Below are 21,750 nucleotides of genomic sequence, written 5' to 3' on the forward strand. Positions count from 1 at the left end.
CTGTTCAGGGGCAGAGGGGGGCTGGGGAGCTTCTGAGCTGAGGAATAGTTAGAGCAACAGTTGGAACAGCCCTGGGCAGCAGGACAAAGGGTTTCCTCGGGCAGTTAGTGGACAGGAGGGGTTGGGGCATCTCTGCCCACACCTTTCTCAGGCCATCTGCCAGCCTGCCTGGGTGCCCCAGGGAGCAGGCAAGCCTGCATATTCCTGTGGGACGCGAGGGACTCCCCTAGCCCCCAAAGCAGAACAGAAACAGCCGTGGGGAGCAGGGCGGGGCCCCCGGGACACTCCGGTGGGGTCCCAGGATGGTAGGAGGGCCACCTCCAGGGCCCCTGGGGGACGATCCTGCCTAATTCTTCCCTGCCTCACCCCACTCTGCTCAGCTCACCTCTTTGGGTCCATAAGAAGAGCCACTCACATGTACTTGGCCCTTCGCCCTGTCTGGGCATGTGCCTGGCCACACCCTCTTTTATACTGTGGTAAAATATCTGTATCATGAAATTTACTTTTTAACCACTTCTAAGTGTTCCGTTCAGTGACATTAAGTACATTCACAGCGTCATGCAACCATCACCGTCATCCATCTTTAGAACTTTTTTATCTTGCCAAACTCAACTGCGGGACCCATCAAACAACTAACTCCCTCTTCCTCCTTCCCCCCAGCCCCCGGCAACCACCAGTCTACGTTCTGTCTGAGTTTCACTACTCTAGGAATCAGACAGTATTTGTCCGTCTGTGACTGGCTTATTTCACTTATCATGATGTCCTCAAGGTTCATCCATGTTGTCCAGCACTTCTCTCCTTTTTAAGGCTGAATAATATTCCATTGTGTGTGTGCACCATATTTTGCTTCTCCACTCACCAGTCAGACACGTGGGCTGTTTGGTTATTGTAGAGAATGCTGCTATGAACATGGATGTACAAATATCTCGTCAAGTCCCAGCTTTCAATTCTTTTGTGTATATCCCCAGAAGTGAGATTCCTGGCTCATACAGTAATTCCGCGTTTAATTTTTTGAGGAAGTGCCCTCCTGTTTTCCACGGTGACTGCTCCATTTTACATTCTCACCACCAATGCATAAAGGTTGCCATCTCTCCAAACCCTCACCGATCTTGTCTTTTTTTTTTCTTTTAAGATTTTATTTTTAAGTAATCTCTACACCAACGTGGGGCTTGAACTTACAGCCAAGATCAAGAGCCATGCTCCTGAAACCAATTCATTGAATTTAAATAAAAATAAATAAATTTTTAAAAAAGAGTCATGCTCTATTGTCTTTTTTATAGTAGCCATCCTAATGGGTGTGAAGTATTATCTCCTTGTGGTTTTGATTTGCATTTTCTTGATGATGAGGGATGCTGAGCATCTTTGCATGTGCTTGTTGACCATTTGAATATCTTCTTCAGAGAAATACATATTCAAGCCTTTGCCCATTTTGTTGTTGGGCTATCTGTACCTTCTTATCTCCTTGGATTCTCACAACCTCGTGCACTGATATCTGCTTTTATTGCCCTCTGATCACAGAGGGAGAGATTGAGGCTCACAGGAACCAAGCAGCTTGCCCCTGACACCAGTCAGTGAGAGTTCCTGGAATTGTCTGAATCCATGACACGTGCCCTTCCCGATGCTTGTCCCTGCCTCCCAGACTAGTGCTCTTGGTGTCTGAAGCCGCTGCCCTGGATATCCCACCGTGAGAGCCAGATCTAAAGGGGAGCAAAGACCCCCAGTGCCAAGATGTCTGCGGAGCGATGTTTAAACTGACATAATAAAGATGTCCCAAGGACGGAGGAGTCCTTTTCTGTTGTTCTGGCAGAATGAGTTATGTCTAGAACTCCAGGAAAGTGGGCCCATGTTGAGAGTCCAGAGGAGTCAGCACCACATGAACTAGACACTCCCCATACTCTCTCCCTCCTCCTCCGAGACACACAGCTTGGCTATACTTCCCAGCATCCCTTGTGGTCAGGGTGGCCACGTGACTGAGCTCTGCCAACGGCAGGTGGACAGAAGCCAGGAGCCCCCTTCCTGGCCTGGCTCCCACCAGCCTCATTTTCCTGTAGAGGAGTCCAGGTCCTGGAGGAGGGCAGGACCAAGAGAAGGAAGGAGCCTGGATCCTTGAACGGCCACGTGGAAGGTCACTCACAGACCAGGATCGGATGTCACAGGAGAAGAAAAAAGCTTGTGTGGAATCGAGCCACTGAGATTTTGGAGCTGTTTGTTGCAGGAAGCAACCTTTCCTGACTAATACACTCTCCTCCTCTGCGTTGCCGCTTGAAGGGGGAAGGTTGAGGTTGGGTTATTGAATCAGTGACTGACTGAATGAATGAATAAATGAATGAATATGTTGCCTGAAGCTCTAGACTTGGGGACTGAATGAGTGATTTCATCAGATCCTCCTGGCAAGCGGTTCGGCAGCGGCCAGGCCTGGCAGACAAATGTCTGGGGTACTCCCCAGCTACTCCCCAGGTCCTCATGTCTAGTCCTGCCTCCCACCGCCTCACAGGCTGACCTTGGGCAGGCCAGCTCACATGTCAATAACGTCAAGGGCTTCCCCACTGGGAGAGAGGGGGCGACGGTGTCCCCTGCCCCACCTTACCGGGACAGCAGATGCCAAGGAAGCAAGCAGACACTGTTGTAGAGGATTTATTTTTTCAGAAGGCCTGAGTGACAAGGGCAGGACAGGAGAGGAGGGGAAATCCCAGGATGCTGGAGGGCCCTATGCACGGGCAGTGGGCAGGTTAGCACTCCAGGGAGGAGTTCTATTCCCCATGTCTTGGACCTAAGCCCCACAGCCACCCCATAAGATGGGTATTCCCATTCTCAAGTGAGGCTCCAGGAGGTTCAATGGTCTCAGAATCCCAGAGCAACGACCACCCTGCTGCACCACCCCAGGCCCCCTCGGAAAGAAACAAGCACTTATAAAGTTTATTTCTTTTGCCTGGTGAACCTACGGTCCCCAAGGAAGTGCAGATAAGCCCTAAATCCCAGTCCTTATGCTGACCCCTTCCACCTGAGAACAATCTTCACCCAAGGCTCTTTCATTTAACTATGCCCCACACACTCCCAGGGCCAGAAAAGCTCCGCCTTGTCCCCCTCCCGCACAGTTCCTAAAGTTCTTCCATTCATCCACTTGGCCTCTTAAGCATTTGCCCTCTTTTCTTATAAAAATACAGCTAGAGCTTGCTAGTACTGACAAGCAAAGGGTAGTCATTCACACCATAGCGAAAGTTTGGTTACTGTTATTTGGGAAAAGAGAAAGGGAAAGTGGGGGACTCTGAAGAGGTCAAGCCTGGGTGTTGGAGGTTGGAGGAGCAGTCAAGACCAGAGGGAAATAAGAAAAGTAAAGAGGTGACACACATAAAAGTAAAATGGGAAGTAAGGTGAATCTGGGCAAATTTGAGGCTTCACAATTGACTCAGCTGGCTGCTTTCTAGATGAACTTGAGTCTCTGTATTGATGTGTGAGGGTCTTTGTGGGGTGGGAGCTGGGAGAGGAACATTACTTTTATTGATTCAGCCTCTAGCCATTCATTGAGCCCTGATTCTGAGCCAGGCCCTGTGCTCTGGGCTCTGTGTTAGAGGCCAGGAGACAAAGTAACTCCAGCGTGGGACCTTGGTCCAACCACTGGGGCTGAAGGGCAAGCCCCCAAGTCCTGAGAATTCTGGGCAAACTGTGACTGGGGCTGTTAAGAGAGGGCAGAGGGTCAGGGGACATCTGAAAAATAAAACTCAATTGCTTGCTGCTTGGGTTGTGCAATGCCTTGGAGGGCCGGGAGGGTTGGACACACACAGGTGATGGAGAGACATTCTGGGCATCAGGAGCAGCCTGGAGAAAGACCTGGAAGTGGATGTGTACGGCATGAGTTTGGAAAACAGGGAGCTGGAGTCCAGTATGCATGAAGGGAAGTGAGGCAGGGCTGGAGGCAGGGGTGCCAGGCTCCCGAGCTTTCACCTCAGCCTGGGGCAAAAATGGGGAGCCAGGGGAGGGTTTTGAGCCAGGGAGTGACTGAGCAGGACTGCGGCCTCTCTGGCTATGGTCAGGCAGAGGACGGTTTGGAAGGATAAGAGGGGAGATGAGTGAGAGTGTGGAGGCTCGTCTGAGGGTGATAGCTTCAGGGACAGAGATAAAAGATGGCGGAGGGATTCGTTGGCCCAGGCTTGTGTTGGCGGGCAGCTGTAATGGCCAGGAGGCGGGGCTCTGTGAGCCCTTCCGGACGAGCCAAGCCCAGGAGTCCTCATGAGTCCAGTTTCTGGAGAATCTTCTTCACCCAGGGCATTCTGGGGTCAGCACAGATCTCCCGGTCCTTGACAGTTAGGAAGCTGGAAGGAGGAGAGAATGAGGGAGCCTTAGCATGTGGCAAGATTGCCACAGCCCTTCTCTGGAAGCTTAGCATTTATGAGTCACTTACTTACTGTGTGCAGAGATGCCCCCCATACAGAGTCACTTAGCATGTATGAGGCCCCTGCTGTATGTAAACACATTTCTTCAGGGGGAGAGGGGGAGAAGAGCGGCTAGGACTTACTTCCTGGACTCTCAGTCCCTCAGCCCCAGGCTTGAGTGCCAGGTCAGGCCAGGGAATAGAGTGCCCAGGAGTCTCAGGACCATTGCTGACATTGCCCTGGGGGAGAGAATATTGGGTAGGAGCCAAGAGCATGAATTTAACCCAAGAGCCAGCTCATCTGGGTTAAAATCCTAGCTCTGACATTGCTAACAAGTCCCTTAGTTTCCACATCTGTAAAATGGGAATGATCATCATGGTCCAACCTCATAGGATTTGAATGAAGATTAAATGAGTTAATACAAACTGACGTGCTCAGAGCAGCTCCCAGCAGAGAGTGAGGGCTCTGTAACTGCGCCAGGAGCTGGTCCGAACTCTTAACAATGATTTTCTTAATAAATCCTATGACGCCCTATTAGTCTACCCTTTTCATAGGTGAGGAAAGTAAGGCCCAAGGGGGTAAAGCAGCTTGCCCGAGTGCCAGAGCTGGTACGATCTGATTTGCTGTGCCCTCAGGAGCCCAAAGCACAGAGAAGAGAGGTAGGCACTGACCCAAGATCACACAGCAGTCATGGGCTAAGTCTCCCACCCTTGCCCAAGGTGTGGTAAGTAGCAGGCCAGGCCCTTGGGGCACTCTGCCTCAGCCCTTGTTGGAAGAAATGGACTTAAAGCTGGCTGGAAGTCAGGGACATCCCCACAGCTCGACTCCCTTCCTGCCTCTCAAGAGCCTGTCCATGGGGCCTGGAAGCTCCAGGCTCCCCTTACTCCCCTGACCTGCCCCCACCCCACGGACAACCAATGAACAGAAAGAACAAAGAAGGCGGCAATGTTGATCTTGGCCACATGGGCAGCCTGCCCGGCTGCACCAGGCAAGACTCAGCCCCTCTCTGAACCTCAATCTCCCCATTTGTCAAGACACATTCTCTCTAGAGTTCCTTCTGGCTCTAAATCCAATAATCACGTGTGCTGTCTTTTACCAAGCATCTGTTATATGCCAGGCACCGCGCATTACACCTTCCACTTGTCCTGCACTGCTCAAGAGGTTCCATAACCTCTCTGTGCCCCTTGCCTCACCTGGCAAAAGGGGATCAGAACAATACAAACAACGTAGGGTTATTTCAAGGATTAAATGAGTTCAAATTGATGAAGTGCTCAAACAGTGCCTAGCATTTAGCAAGCACTCTTTACAGATTTGATAAATAAAAATAAATGAAAGGGGGCGCCTGGGTGGCTCAGTCGTTAAGCGTCTGCCTTCGGCTCAGGTCATGATCCCAGGGTCCTGGGATCGAGCCCCGCATCGGGCTCCCTGCTCGGCGGGAAGCCTGCTTCTCCCTCTCCCACTCCCCCTGCTTGTGTTCCCTCTCTCGCTGTCTCTCTGTCTGTCAGATAAATAAATAAAATCTTTAAAAAAAAAAATAAATGAAGGAAGCGTGCCTGCACGCTCAGTGGGCGGAGCGTGCGACTCTTGATCTCGGGTTTGTGAGTTCGAGCCCCACTTTGGGTGTAGAGATTACTTAAAAGTCAAATCCTTAAAAAAAAAAAAAAAAGCCAAATCCTTAGAAATAGATACATAGATAGATGTGATCACTCCTGTTATACTGATGGGGAAACTGAGGCTCAGCGTTGAAGCGACACCAACCCACTTCAGCCCTCTTTGTTATTCACCCACACACCCCTGTGAGGGATGGAAGATGAATATGGAGGAGGAAGATGAAAAAATGATGGAGCCTCAAAGGGGGTCATGAGGCCCCAGGCCCAGACACCCCGCTGAGCAGGTTGGCAGGCAGCAGTCTGGAGGGGCAGCCCCAAGGACAGGCCACGTCACCCGGCCAGTGGCAGTCGCCACCTCGGGCTCCAGGCCAAGGAAAAGGAAGCAAAGACATGGAGAGAAAGAGGCAAAAGAGAACAAGAACCACAGGCGAAAGCCCTGAACGGAGATCCAGGAGTCCCAGTTCCAGCGGGGGCAGCCTTGAGCAAATCACTCCCCCCCCACACACACCCCGCACCTGTTTCTCCATCTGCAAAATGCAAATGATCACGCTCCTCGTAGGAAGGCTGTGAGGGTGACCCGAATTCACACAGGAATGCTCAGAACCGCGCCTGGCCGTCTGGCCATGGGATACACTCTCTGTCAGCTCAGTACTCTTTGGGGAAGAATGGGCTGCCTCGAATAACTCCCAGGGAGCTGGGGAGGATTCCAGATGCTTCTGATGGGAGCATCGCTGCTGACTCAGAGGCTCTGGGCACGCCGCCCGCACCCTGCTCCCGGCGCTCACAGCTCCGCACTGCCCACGGACACACTCTATCGTGTATACGGACAGCCGGCGCCCGGCTCATTCAGCTCCGCAGTCTCGGCACCCAGTGGGCGCCCCATTATATTTGTTGAATGACCACACGACTTCTTTTCTTGGTACACCCAAGCCTGGGCTGAGCCGTTCCAACGATGGAGGCCAGTTGCCCTCCTCCCATCCCTGGGTCTGCCCCCCGACCTGCTCGCAGGCCCTCCTGGGCCAAACCTGGCAGGCTCTCCAAGGCCAGGCCCTGCCTCCCCAGCTCCATACTCACACCACGCCAGGCCTCCGGCACGAGTCTGAGGTCCAGTAGAAAAACTTCAGCATGCGCAGGGGCAGAGGGTGACGGAAGTAGTCCCGGCAACAGATACTGTCTTCCACGTTGGCACCAAAGGGACCTGGAGGAGGAGAGTGCTCGGAAGGCTCACAAGCTGGACACAGGCAGGTCACCCTTGGCCCCGACCTCTGAGCCAGCACTTCTATTCTCATGTGGAAGGTTGGTGTCCCGAGGACTCTGACCCTCAGAATCCCCAGGCTCAGGGTCTCTGAGGAGCACGAAGGGCCCAGTCTGGGCTGGGGGGCGGGGGAAGTGGTCAGCTCCAGGGAAAGGGACTCACAGCAACTGAGAATCAGCGAAGCCCTAGGCTTCTAGGTGGGACCCGGGACTGCACAGGAAGGAGCCCCAGCCATTCAAGGTGAGGCGCGTGCACGGGCACCATCAGCCTCCCCTGGGAGCTTGTCAGAAATGCTTGGCGCCCAGCCCCAGCCTAATCCCACTTCGGAGCTACTGGATCCAGACTCCAGGGGTGGGAGGGCTGGGGGTCTGCACCTTCAAGCCGCAGCCCTGCGGAGTCAGATGTGCATTTTGATGAGTGCCCAGGCAATCACAGAAGTCGGCTTCAGCTCACACCTACTCCCAACTTCGCGGTGCACGCGGGGAGGCTGAGGTTCAAGGAGGAGGATGTCTGGCCCAGGGTCACACAGCATGACTCTGGAGAGTCAGGATAAGGGCTCAGGCAGAGTCCAGTCGTGCAGACCTGGGTTCGAGTCCTGCTCTGCCCCGAGTCACCAGGCCACCCTGGGCAAGTTTCTTAACATCTCTGAGGCCCACTTGTCTCCTCCGACCAAAGGGGTGATAACAGTACCAAACCAATGGGGCCTTTAAGGCAGGAAAAGCTCCCAGGAACCCCCAAACCTGAGTAATTGTTGTTCCTAGCTGCCTCTCTCCCAGTCCAGTGCTCGTGCCCTGACCCAACACCAGAGAAGTTAGGGACTCAGTGTTGAGGGCAGGCTCTGGAGCAAACATGAGGTGTCGGGGGGGGGGGCAGGACCAGCTTTCCAAGAGAATATCCCTTACCCCAGCTCCTGCCTTTTTTTTTTCTTTTTTAAGATTTTATTTTTTTATTTGACAGAGAGAAACAGCGAAAGAGGGAATACAAGAGGGGCAATGGGAAAGGGGGAAGCAGGCTTCCCGCTGAGCAGGGAGCCCAATGCGGGGCTCGATCCCAAGACCCTGGGACCATGACCCGAGCCGAAGGCAGATGCTTAACGACTGAGCCACCCAGGCACCCCCCAGCTCCTGCCCTTTCCCATCCCAGATGGGCCCCTTTGGTGGCTCCTTCTCCATACCCCAAGGGTCCGATGCTTGAGTTCTCTGGAGTAGAGGACCCCGGGCCATGCCCCCTACCAGCTGAGACAGATACTAGACTACAAGTCTTCGAGACTACCCATTTCACAGATGTGTCAACTTAGGCCCAGGGAAGCACTGTGACTAGCCCAGAGCTAGCAGCAAACTGGGGTCATCTCCTCTCAGTCCGATGCTCTTTCTGCTTCACGAGGAAGATACCGCAGTGTCTGACCCTGGCCTCCGCAGGGAGCCCTCCCTCTTCGCAGCCTTACCTGCCTCAGTTGCTTGTGTCAGAGCAAGAAAGACAAGGGCAGCCAGGAGCGGAGTCTTCAGGCTGGCCATGCTCTTGTCCTTTGTGTCCCAGCCCAGGTGTCTGTAATCACCGGATGCCAGGAAGGTCTGGTATTTAAACACTTGTTACACCCACAAGCCTCAGACGCTCTTAGTCACTGGTGGGCTCAGAATCTCTGACATTCACATTATGAAAGAAGAACTCCCGCTTCCTCCAAATAAAAGGAAATTCTCTGTGGCTGGGAACAGCTCAGAGGGGACCCCCACCCTGCCCTCCCCTCTGAGTCTCAAGAGACTTGTAAAATCCCCCATGAGCTGGGCTTCTTAGAGGCCTGTGCTCCCCAGGGTCCACGGACTGGATGGCCTTCACCATGTCACTGGATGTCTCTGGGAATCAGTTTGCCCGTCTGGAAATGGGGGAGATGGTTTCACAGCCCTACCTATTTACCTCAGTGGTTGTTTGTAAGGCAGTGAGGATGTGGGCAGGGGCTGACCAGTCCTAAACCCTCACCTTGTAGCCTTGATGATCTTCACCCCTGATCTCTCTTCAAAAGGAGAGGCCTGAGAACCCATTGGGCTGGTTTCTGTGCCCCCTACCAGCATCTTCTACCGCTTCTCACAAAATCCCAACTTGGGCCAATGCATGATCCCCTCAACAGTTGCAAAGAGCTTCCACACATTTCCCTCCTGCCTGTTCTTCCTTCCCAGCTGTCTCCAGTCTCTTCCTCATCCACCCCCTTCTCGATCTCTCACCATATCCACTTCCTATATTTCTCTTGGATCTGTCTCTTGGATATGTCCCCTCCTTCCCATGCCCATGGTCCCTGCCCAGTCCAGGCCCCTCCACCCTGGGCTCCGACGCTGGCCGTCAGTTCTCTCTCTCCACACACAGCAGCCAGTGTGGCCCACGTTCAAAGCTGCACGGGCCTTTCTCCTGCTTCAAAACCCTGCCGTGGTCCTTTGACCTGAGGGCAGAGCCCAAGCTCCTAACTGTGGCCTTCAAGGCCCCCTTCCCAGACATGCTCCCTCCCACACTGGTCTCCCTCCTCTGAGGGCTCACGCCACACTCCTCATACTTCCTCAAAGAGCTTGGCCATCCATGCCCTCTCTACTTCTCTACCGCATAAGCTCCTACTCATGCACAAGAGCCATTTGAAATGTCACCTTCTAGGTAAGCACACCCCTTCATGACTTGAAAGTTCTGTGGGGTGACCTAGAACATGGCCCTGAGGAAACTATGTCAAGTTTTCTCTTTCTCAGACCCCTTCCTAGAAGCGAAGCTCCACACTCTTGGAAGACAAGGGTCTGCTTATATCTGTCTTGGCATTTCCAGCATCTACCAAGAGTGGGGTACACAGTGGGTGGTCAGAACACACCCAATGAAGGAGGAAACTGAGGCTCAGAGAATAAGGGGACTTGTCCAAGGTCACACAGCCGGTAAGTGACTGAGCCAGCCTAGAAATTCAGGACTCAGCCCTCCATTTGCAAAGGGTCCCATCCATCCATTTATTCATTCATTCAACAAATATTTATTGAGCCCTGTGGTAGACAAAATAATAGTCCTCCCAACATGTCTTAATTCCCGAAATCTGTGAATATATGACCTTACATGGTAACAAGGACTTTGCAGATGTGTTTAAGTTAAAGATTGTAAAATAGGGAGGTTGTCTGGATTCTCCAGGTGGGCCCAACGGCCTCACGGAGTCATTGTAAGAGTGAGTCAGACTCAGAGGAGGAGACGGAATGACGGAAGCAGAAGTCTGGGAGATGCAGGACCATGAGCCTGGGAATGCAGATAGCCTCTGGAAGCTGGAAAAGGCAAGGAAACAGATTCTCCTCTGGAGCTTCCAGAAGGAACATAGCCCTGTTGACACCTCGATTTCAGCCCACTGAAACTGACTGAGGACATCTGACTTCCTGAACTGGGTTTGTGTTGCTCAAAGCCACTATATTCATGGTCATCTGTCATAGCAGTAAGAGGAAACTACTACGAGCCCCCGTCATGTGCCAGGATCTGGGACATGGCAGTGAACACATCCCTGCTAGCGTAGATTTTACCCTGGAGGCTCACGATAAAGAGGCAAATACCAAACAGGGTAATATCGGGCCATCGTGAGTGCCGTGAAGAAAATCAAACAGAGGAAAAGAGACAGTGATGATTGGGGAGCAGTTTTGGGTGGTCAGTAAAGGCCTCTATGAGGAGGTGACATTCAAGCTGAAATGCACAAGATACCAAGAAGCTTGCTAGGGAAGAAAAGGCAAGTGCAAAGGACCTCGCAGGGCAAGGGGCGCCTGGGTGGCTTAGTCAGTTGAGTGTCTGCCTCTTGATTTCAGCTCAAGTCATGATCTCATGGGTCGTGAGATCGAGCCCTGCGTCGGGCTCAGTGCTCAGCACAGAGTCTGCTTGAGGATCCTCTCTCTCCCTCTCCCTTTGCCCCTCTCCCTGCTTGCATGCTCGTGCTCTCTCTCTCTCAAATAAATAAATACATCTAAAAAGCCCTGACAGGAAGAGAGGGCTGAGCACCTGGGGCAGAGCGGGTGGGGGAGCAGGAGGTGGCCAGGGGGTTCCTGTGAACCTCCCGATGGAGAGTCATTAGAAGTACACAGCATCACCTGGGAAGACCTCGTGTCAGAGGGCGTTACCCAAGGCCAGAAGGACAGACACTGTTATGATTCCACTTCTATGAGGTTCCAAGTTGTCAAATTCATAGAGACAGACAGTAGAATGATGGTTGCCAGGGGCTGGAGGGAGGAGGGAATGGTTAGGGTTTAATGAGCCCAGAGGTTCAGTCTGAGAAGATGGAAAAGTTCTGGAGATGGGTGCTGGTGATGGGTGCACAGCCACGTAAATGTACTTAATGCCGCTGAACTGTACTCTCAAAAATGGTTAAAATGGTAAATTTGATGTCATATATATTTTATCAGTTAAAAAAAAAAGAATGGCTCAGTTGGAGGAGCATGACCTCGGGGTTGTGAGTTCGAGCCCCACGTTGGGTATAGAGCTCACATACACACATATATACATACATACATAAATCTTAAAAAAAAAAAAAAGAAAAACGAAAGCATACGGAAAGATGCTCCACATCGTATGTCACCAGGAAAATGCAAATTAAAACAACAGTGAGGTACCACGACGTGCCCATTGGAATGGCCAAAATCTGGACCACTGACAGCACCACATGCTGTTGAGGATGTGGACCGAGAACCCCAATTCATTGCTGGTGGGGATACAAAATGGTCCAGCCACTCTGGAATGCAGTTTGGCAGGTTCTTACAAAATGAAACGTACTCCCAGCATAGGATCCAGTGATCACGCTTCTTGGTTTATTTCCCCAGAGAAGTTATTTATGTCCACACAAAAGCCTACATTCATATTCATAAATGCCAAAACTTAGAAGTAACCAAGATGTCCTTCAGTAGGGGGATGGATAAACTGTGGCATATTGAGACAATGGAATATTCTTCAGTGCTAAAAAAGAAATGAGTTATAATGAGTTCTCAAGCCATGAACAGACATGGAGGAATCTTACATTTACTTAAATATGACTAAGTTAAGAAGCCAGTGTGAAAAGGCTGAATACTGTATGATTCCAAGTCTACAACATTCTGGAAAAGACAAAACTATGGACACAGTAAAAAGATCGGTGTTTGCCAAGGGTTAGGGAGAGGGAGAGATGAATAGGCAGAGCACAGAGGACTTTTAGGGCAGTGGAAATACTCCTTATGATACCACAATGATGGATATATGTTAATAGCATATATTTGTCCAAACCCATAGAAAATGTAAAGCCAAGGGAAACCATAATGTAAACAATGTGATAAGGATATGTCAATGTAGGTTCACCAGTTGTAACAAATGGCCCACTCTGGCTGGGGATGTTGATAATGCGGGAGACTATGCATGCATCGGGGCAGAAGGTACATGGAAATGCTCTGGACCTTCCTCTCAATTTTGCCGTCAAATTAAAACTGCTCTAAAAAACTGAAGTCTTTAAAAAAAAAAAAAAAAGAAAGAAAGAAAAGGTGTTACCCAGAATCTAATCAAACTTCTAATCCTAACTTCTAGTTTGTAAGAAATACAGAGGCTGGAAGAAGATGAACGACCTCATGAGAAGACAGACATCTCCGGAAGGTAGGTCCTTCCAGCCCCTCTACAAGGTAACTATCCTGAGATCAACAAAAAGTCAATGTTGTTTAAAGAAAAAAGTGGATGGGGATATTTAAGGTTAAGGAGATTTAAGAGACATAACAGCCCAATATGCGCAATATGTGGACTTCGAATCCTAGTTTTGGAACACCTGCTACAAAAGACATTTTGGGGACAGATGGGGAAATTTAAATATTAGATGATAATTAGGGCTTTATTGTTGATCTTCTTAGGTGGAATAAAGACTTTAAGAATATGTAAGAGAGGGTGCCTGGGTGGCTCAGTTGGTTAAGCGACTGCCTTCGGCTCAGGTCATGATCCTGGAGTCCCGGGATCGAGTCCCGCATCGGGCTCCCTGCTCGGCAGGGAGTCTGCTTCTCCCTCTGACCCTCCCCCATCTTGTGCTCTCTCTCTATCTCATTCTCTCTCTCAAATAAATAAATAAAATCTTAAAAAAAAAAAAGAATATGTAAGAGAACGTCCTTGTTCTTAAGAGATGCACACTAAAGCATTTAGGGGTGAAGGTCACGAGGACCTTACTTTTGAAGAGTCCATGTTCAGGGGAAATATATATGTCTGTGTATGTACATGTGTATATGTAGGTGTGTGTATATATAGATGTGCGTGTATATGTGTGAATATGTATGTGTATATAGGTGCATGTTGTGTGCATGTGTAAACATATGCGTGTTTGTATATGTGCGTGTATGTAAGTGTATGTGTGTATGTGCTTAGTGCATATGCGTGTGTGTGCATACGTGTGGTTGTGAATGTCAACGTACTTGTATATATATACTGATATCCCAGAGAAGGAAAGAGAGAGACAAATCCAATATAACCAAATATGAACAATGTTGCAGCCAGGCGGTGGATATGCTAGCCATCATTGAACTACAAAATTCCTGAGCATTTAAAGTGTTTCAAAATGGGGGCGCCTGGGTAGCTCAGTCGGTTGGGCCTCTGACTCTTGGTTTTGGCTCAGGTCATGATCTCAGGGTCCTGGGATGGAGCCCTGACTTGGGCTCCGTGCTGAGCCCGGCACCTGCTTGAGATTCTTTTCCCCTCCCTCTGCCTCTCCCTCTCCCTCTGTTCCTCCCCACCCCCTCCCCTGCCCGACATCCACAGGCACACGTGCACACGTGCTCTCTCTCTCTCTCTTTCTCTCAAATAAATACATAAATAAATAAAATCTTTAAAAAAAAAAGTGTTTCATGGGGCGCCTGGGTGGCTCAGTTGGTTAGGCGACTGCCTTCGGCTCAGGTCATGATCCTGGAGTCCCAGGATCGAGTCCCGCATCGGGCTCCCTGCTGAGCGGGGAGTCTGCTTCTCCCTCTGACCCTCTTCCCTCTCGTGCTATATCTCATTCAAATAAATAAATGAAGTCTTTAAAAAAAAAAAAAAAGTGTTTCCTAATAAAAACATGAAAAGGGGCGCCTGGGTGGCTCAGTTGGTTAAACGACTGCCTTCGGCTCAGGTCATGATCCTGGAGTCCCGGGATCGAGTCCTGCATCGGGCTCTCTGCTCAGCGGGGAGTCTGCTTCTCCCTCTGACCCTCCTCCCTCTCATGCTCTCTGTCTCTCATTCTCTCTGTCTCAAATAAATAAAATAAAATCTAAAAAAAAATAATAAAAAAATAAAAAATAAAAACATGAAAAAAGAAGAAATACTTTTTTAAATGTGGAAGTCATCCTGTGAAAAATTAGCTGTCATTGGAAAATTGTGACAGGCAGAGAACCGGTCTGGTGGTTCTTCATCTGAACTTGGGGTTTTCTTACGCGGGGCCCTCCAGGGTGGAGGCCCCTCCATGGGTGGGCTCAGGGGCTCCCCCTGGAGAGAGCACCTGTGTCCCAAGGGACTCTACAGGGCCCCAAGCCTTCCTGCCGGCTCGGCCTCTGCCGCCTCATCACCCCATTTCCCTGAGGCTTGGGAGGAGGGTGAGCCACTCATGCAGCCAGCCAGGCTCTGCTCTCCAGGACCCCTGGCCTCCCCAGAGCAGGAGCCGAGGCAGGCAGAGAGTTCAAGGAGCCCTGAATTCCCAGGCAGGACTCAGGCGACCAGCTTTCAAAGAATGGAAAGGGGAGTTCCTCGGGCCAAAGGTGGGAATCACCGGAGGTTGCCCATGGGGCTGTTTTCTCCCCTCTAAGGGGACAGGTGATGCTGCCCCTATCTTCTGAGCTCGCTCTGAAAAGCTCCCAGATCAAATCTGCTTTTCTCCAAACTTCCTTCGTTTAAATTAATTCTTGTTTATTACAAAATACGTCAAAGTGGAAACAACTCAAAGGTCCACTGACAGATGAACAGATAAGTACAATGTGGTACACACACACAATGGACTATGATTCAGCCTTAAAAAGGAAGGAAATCCTGACACATGCTACAACAAGGATGAACCTCCAGGACATTTTGCTCAATGAAATAACCCTGACAGGGGCGCCTGGGTGGCTCAGTCATTGAGCGTCTGCCTTTGGCTCGGGTCATGATCCCAGGGTCCTGGGATCGAGCCCCGCATCGGGCTCCCTGCTCAGCGGGGAGTCTGCTTCTCCCTCTCCCACTCTCCCTGCTTGTGTTCCCCTCTCTCGCTGTCTCTCTGTCAAATAAATAAAATCTTAAAAAAAAAAAAAAAGAAAGAAAGAACCCAGACACAGAAGACAAATGCTGTAGGATTCCACTTATAGGACGTACCTAGAGGTGGTCACATTCACGGAGACAGAGAGTGGCCTAGTGGGTGCCAGGGACTGGGCTGTTTGATAGGACGGAATTTCAGCTTGGGAAGTTGAGAAAGTTCTGGAAGGGATGGTCGTGGTGGCGGCACAACACTGTTCATGTACTTAGAGCTACAGAGCTATGCCCTTGAAGTGGTTAAAATGGGAAATTTTATGTTCATGCATATCTTACCTCAATAAAAATATACATGATTACATATAAATGGGTATTCACACCGATACATAGTTTAGATCTCATGAGTCGCCCCTGAGGCGGGAACATGACATGGCTGGGGGCAGGTGTTCAGAGGAGGGGAGGCTTCATTTTCCACCAAATATCCTTTTGTATGGTTTGAAACTTTCCCCGCCCCCGTGCATGATTGACTTATTCAAAAAGATAACATTTGTAACATATGCAGCACAAAAGGGGTAGACAGAGAAGTAATTCTCCCACCTCTGACCACCACCCCTCTGTGTATCATTTCTTTTCCTCGGAGAAAAAGAGGCTTAACAATTTCTTATTTGTCCTTCAGAAACAGTGTAAGCATATGCAAACACATATATAAAGGTATTCCTTTGAAAGTAATGGAAGAGAGGGAGGGAGGGAGGGCAGCATATAGTAAATACCAAAATACTGTTCTGTACTCTGCTTTTTTCACCTAAAATGCATCTTGGAAGCGTGCCTGTTAGTACACTTAGATTGGCCTCATGCTTCCCAACGGCTGTGTGGTTTTCCACTGTATAGACATACCAAAATGTATATAGCCCGTCCCCTGTTGATGGGCATTTTGGGTTTTTCCAGTCTTTTTCATTTAAATTAAAAAAAAAAAACAAACCGAAATAACTTTCCTTGAGCAAACTCACCAAGGGGAATGCATCTGGTGGGGGATAAATTCCTAGAAGTAGATTATCTGGGCTTTTGCTTCCAGGGAGATGCAAAGAGAAAGTCCCTGCCCCAGACAGCTGCCTCAGAGCTTCCCCTTTTCAGCAAAAGCAGAAAAGGGGGGTGTCCCAGGAGGGGGCTCCATGTGGGGCTGTGGGGACTCACCAGACCCCTGATTTGGGAGCGGCTGTGAGCCCCCACTCCATCCTGAAGCCTCCCAGAGGGCATCCCGCCATTCCTCCACTTGGCTGGGTGAAGATCAGCACCCCAGCTTTCCCAGGACCTGGAAGGAAGGATAGGCACATTTAATTGAGGACAGTGGGCTGGCAAGTCTGCGCGCTTGTGGGCAAAGAGAAATGGTCAAAAGCCCAACCAGGAGGCAAGATCTTTTGAAGGTCCAGACCACCACTTGGGCCAGACAAGCAGACTGTGAGGTGAGTGGGAAATCCTGATATGGAGAGAATGGGGTGAGGAGGAAGAAGTAAAAGACTTTGGGGCTAATTGGCCACAATGACAACCTGTACGATGATGACGACGATGACGATTGATGATGATGACGATTGATGATGATGATGATGACTGATGATGATGCCAACTGGTACTCACTGAGAGCCAGATGCACTGGGTCTTGGATTATACATTCACTATCTCACCATCTCCCCATAGCAACACTTAAAAGGGGCCACCATCATCATCCCTATTTCCCAGGTGAGGAAACTGAGAAGATGATCAGATAAGGACAGAGACAGTCCACGGCCAATGAGTGCTGGGGCTTGAATTGACGCTCAGGTCTGACACCAGAGCCCAGCTGCACCCTAACCGCTCACCCTCTGCAGCTGGGGTCAGATTAGGCCCAGAGGCACCAGGGAGAATGGCAAGCCACGTGTGGAGTCCGTAACAGCCTGAGTTACTGATGCCTGATGTCTCAGATGAGGAACCAAGGCTCAGACACCGGAAGCCATCTGCTGGGGCCACACTAGAGAGTCTGGATTGGATCCCCGGATTTCTGTTTTTGTTTTTAAGATACAATTCACATACTATAAAAAGTTACCCCTTTAAAGGGAATAAAAGTCAGTGTTTTTTTTTTAAGATATTCACAAGGCATGTAACCACCTTCACTATTTCTTTATTTTTTCTTTTTTTTTTTTAAGATTTTATTTATTTATCTGACAGAGAGAGACAGCGAGAGCAGGAACACAAGCAGGGGGAGTGGGAGAGCGAGAAGCAGGCTTCCCGCCGAGCAGGGAGCCCGATGTGGGACTCGATCCCAGGACCCTGGGATCATGACCTGAGCCGAAGGCAGACACTTAACGACTGAGCCACCCAGGCGCCCCACCTTCACTATTTCATTCCAAAACATCTTCATCACCCCAGAAAGAAGCCCTGAGCCCATCAGCACTCATCCTCCATGTCGCCCCTGTCCCCAGCCCCTGACAACCACGAATTTACTCTTGGTCTAAGTTCGCCTTTTGCGGGCATTTCATAGGAACGGAACCACGTAGCATGTGGCATTGTGTGTCTGGCTTCTTTCTCCGCCTAATTTCTTTTTTTTAATTTTTTTTTTATTTTTAAAGATTTTATTTATTTATTTGAGAGAGAGAATGAGACAGAGAGAGCATGAGAGGGGGGAAGGTCAGAGAGAGAAGCAGACTCCCTGCCGAGCGGGGAGCCCGACGCGGGACTCGATCCAGGGACTCCAGGATCATGACCTGAGCCGAAGGCAGTCGCTTAACCAACTGAGCCACCCAGGCGCCCTCTCCGCCTAATTTCTTAAGGTTCATCAGTGCTGTAGCATGCATCAGTATTCCATTCTTGTTTCTGACTGAATGGTATTTCCTTGTGGAGAGACCATATTCTGCTCATCCATTCATCCATCAGCGGACATTCGGGTCATTTCCACGTTTTGGCTCTTCTGAATCATGCTGCTGTGAACATGATGTCCACGTTCTCGTGTGAGTGTCTGTTTTCAACCCTTTGGGGTGCGTAAGGAGGAGTGGCATTGCCGGGTCATAGGATAATTCTATGGTTAACTTTTAGGGGACCTGTCAGACTGTTTCCAGGGAGGTTGCCGCAATTTACATGGCCACTGGCGATGACGTTCCAATTCTTCCACTTCTCTGTCAACGCTCGTTATCATCTGGACTGTGGATTACAGCTACCCTAGGAAGTGTGAAGTGGTATGTCATCGTGGTTTTGATTTATGTTTTCCTAATGACTAATGTTGCTGAGCACCTTATCACGTGCGTATCGGCTGTTTGTATATCTTCTCTGGAATGTCTTTGCCCTTTTTCTTTTTTAAAGATTTTCTTTTCTTTTTTTTTTTTTAAGATTTTATTTATTTATTTGAGAGAGAGGATGAGAGGAGAGAGAGAGCACATGAGAGGGGGGAGGGTCAGAGGGAGAAGCAGGCTCCCCGCCAAGCAGGGAGCCCGATGCGGGACTCGATCCCGGGACTCCAGGATCATGACCTGAGCCGAAGGCAGTCGCTTAACCAACTGAGCCACCCAGGCGCCCTAAAGATTTTATTTTCAAGTCATCTCCACACCCAATGTGGTTTCAAACTCACAACCCCAAGATCAAGAGTCGCACGCTCTTGCAACCGAGCCAGCCAGGTGCCCCCATCCTTTGCCCATTTCTAAATTGGGTTGTTTGTCAGAGCGCGGGAGTGGCTCAGTCCATTAAGTGTCTGACTTCGGCTCAGGTCATGATCTCAGGGTCCTGGGATTGAGCCCCACATGGAGCCCAGCATGGAGCTCCCTGCTCTATGGGGAGTCTGCTTCTCCCTCTCCCTCTGCCCCCTCCGCCCCTCCCCCTGCTCCTGCTCTCTCTCTCAAATAAATAAAATCATAAATAAATAAAGTTGCTTGTCTTTTTGTTGTTGAGTTGTAACTGTTCTTTGTGTATGCTGATGTTATTATTTTTTATTTTAATTCAATTAATTAACATATAATGTATTATTGGTTTCAGAGGTACAGGTCTGTGATTCATCAGTCTTATATAATACCCACTGCTCATCACATCATATGCCCTCCTTAATGTCCATCACCCAGTTACCCCATCCCTCCACCCTTCTCCCCTCCAGCATCCCTCAGTTTCTTTCCTATGATGAAGAGTCTCCTGGGGCACCTGGGTGGCTCAGGCGGTTAAGCGTTTGCTTTCAGCTCAGGTCATGATCTCAGGGTTCTGGGATCAAGCCCCACATCAAGCCCCACATCGGGATCCCATCGGGCTCCCATCGGGCTCGCATCGGGCTCCCTGCTCAGCCGGGGAGTCTGCTTCTCCTTCCCTCTGCCCCTCTCCCCACTCGTGCTCTCTCATACTCCCTCTCTCTCAAATAAATAAATAAAATCTTTAAAAAAAATTTTTTTTAAAAAGAGTCTCTTACGGTTTGTCTTCCTGTCTGGTTTCATCTTGTTTTATTTTTTCCTCTCTTCCCCTATGATCATCTGTTTTGTTTCTTAAATTCCACATATCAGTGAGATCACATGGTAATTGTCTTTCTCCGATTGACTTATTTTGCTTAGTGTATGCTGATTTCGGATCCTTATTTTCTCCCATTCTTTAGCTTGTCTTTTCACTTTACTGATAGTGTCCTCTGGAGCACCACAGTTTTTTATTGTGATGACATCCTATTTATCTTCTGTTCCTTTGGTTACTTTGCTTTAGGTGTCATCTCTAAGAAACCATTGCCTTATCCAAGGGTGTGAAGACTTATCCTTATGTTTTCTTCTAAGAGTGTTATAGTTTTAGCTCTTTCATTTCGGTCTTCGATCCATTTTGAGTTTATCTTTGTATATGATGTGAGGTAGGGGCCCAACTTCATTCTTCTGTGGTTGTGCCAGCATTACTGATGGAAAAGACTATGCTTTCCCCCATTTCATTGTCTTGGCACCTTGTCAAAAGTCAATTGTGTGCACTCATTTCTAGACTCTCAGTTCTAGTCCGCTGATCTTCATATCCATCCTTATGCCAATATTACAACATCTTGATTACTGCACTTCACAGTAATCCCCTCTGGGCTTTTTAATCTTTAAAACTTTCACACTGAAGCCTTTCAAACATACGGAAAAGTAAAATAAATCTTGGGACCCACAACCTAGATTTAACAGTAGTTGATATTTTGCTATGTTTTAGTTTGTAGTTTGGTTCATCTCTCTCTTTCTTTTTTTCTTTTTAAGATTTTATTTATTTATTTGAGAGAGAGAGAATGAGAGACAGAGAGCACAAGAGGGAGGTGGGTCAGAGGGAGAAGCAGACTCCCCGCCGAGCAGGGAGCCCGATGCGGGACTCGATCCCGGGACTCCAGGATCATGACCCAAGCCGAAGGCAGTCGCTTAACCAACTGAGCCACCCAGGCGCCCTCTCTTTCTTTTTTTCATTAAGAAATAAAATATTTTCAATACAACCAAAGCTACCGTACCCCTACCCTTACCCATTTCCCCTCCATCGCTTTCCATGGGTAACCACAAAACCACCATACTGAAGCTGCTGGGGGCCCCTCCCAAGGAGGTCATTATCCTTTTATAGCTTTATAAATAAAATACAGTATTGTTTTGTGGGTCTTAGACAGGTAGCATCATACTTAATGTAACCTTTTACAATTGCTTATTTCACTCAAGTTCAGGTTTATAAACTTTATTGATCCACGTGGATCTAGCACATTCGTTTTCACTGTTGTGTGTAGCAAATTCTATTTTGGACGGATCTATTGTTTATTCACTCCCCAGGCAATGGACATTTAGGTTGTTTCCAGATGTTCACTATTACTAAGAGTTCTGTAATGAATGGACATTTTTGTCTGGGTCTTCCTGTTCCCTTCATCAAATTTTTGCTCACTATTTCGTTCTAAACTTGGTTCTCCTCTGAGGACCCTGTTCCCCTGTAGCCTTCTTAGCAGTGGCTATTCTCACTGTGGGGCCAGGGGTGGGATAAGCATCCTCCTTGCTCTTCAAAGCTACTTCCAAGTCAGCCATTCTTCTCTCTCCTTCCTAAAGCCCATAGATTCTTTGAAATGGATGTGCCCAGATGTTACCACCCCTTATCACTCCTGGTTGCAGCCCCCTCCACCCCCCTTGGCTGACAGTTTTAGCTCCCAGCTCATAGTCACTCTCTCCAATGTGGTTCTGTCACAATCCTGGTAATTTCAATAACCAGTCTCTCAGTTCCATGACCTCCTCTGCTCCGATGAACTTATCCTCCACCTACTTCAGCCCCTCCATCCCAAGGTCATACCCTTGACCACATCATTACCTGTAACGGTGCTTGCATAATCTCCATTTCAAACACCCCTCCCCAGCCACCATCATCTATCAGTCCA

The 21,750-nt window shown here is 49.3% G+C and overlaps 1 protein-coding gene across 1 annotated transcript in view; it reads right to left on the reverse strand.

Moving 5' to 3' along the window:
• Positions 1–2,632: 2,632 nt before the first annotated feature.
• Positions 2,633–21,750, reverse strand: part of CCL22 (C-C motif chemokine ligand 22) — a 45,666-nt gene continuing 26,548 nt past the window's right edge. Inside the window, exons 4-6 of the mRNA XM_035025135.1 lie at positions 8,680–8,780; positions 7,055–7,178; positions 2,633–4,310 (exon numbers count right to left, since the gene is read on the reverse strand). Of these exons, the coding sequence (XP_034881026.1) occupies positions 4,226–4,310; positions 7,055–7,178; positions 8,680–8,749 (279 nt within the window). The 5' untranslated portion in view covers positions 8,750–8,780 and the 3' untranslated portion in view covers positions 2,633–4,225. The remainder of the gene's footprint in view (positions 4,311–7,054; positions 7,179–8,679; positions 8,781–21,750) is intronic.

The sequence above is a fragment of the Mirounga leonina genome, unplaced genomic scaffold (assembly GCF_011800145.1).
Source record: "Mirounga leonina isolate KUSES-001 unplaced genomic scaffold, KU_Mleo_1.0 Mir_180, whole genome shotgun sequence".
NCBI classification, from domain to species: Eukaryota; Metazoa; Chordata; class Mammalia; order Carnivora; family Phocidae; genus Mirounga; species Mirounga leonina.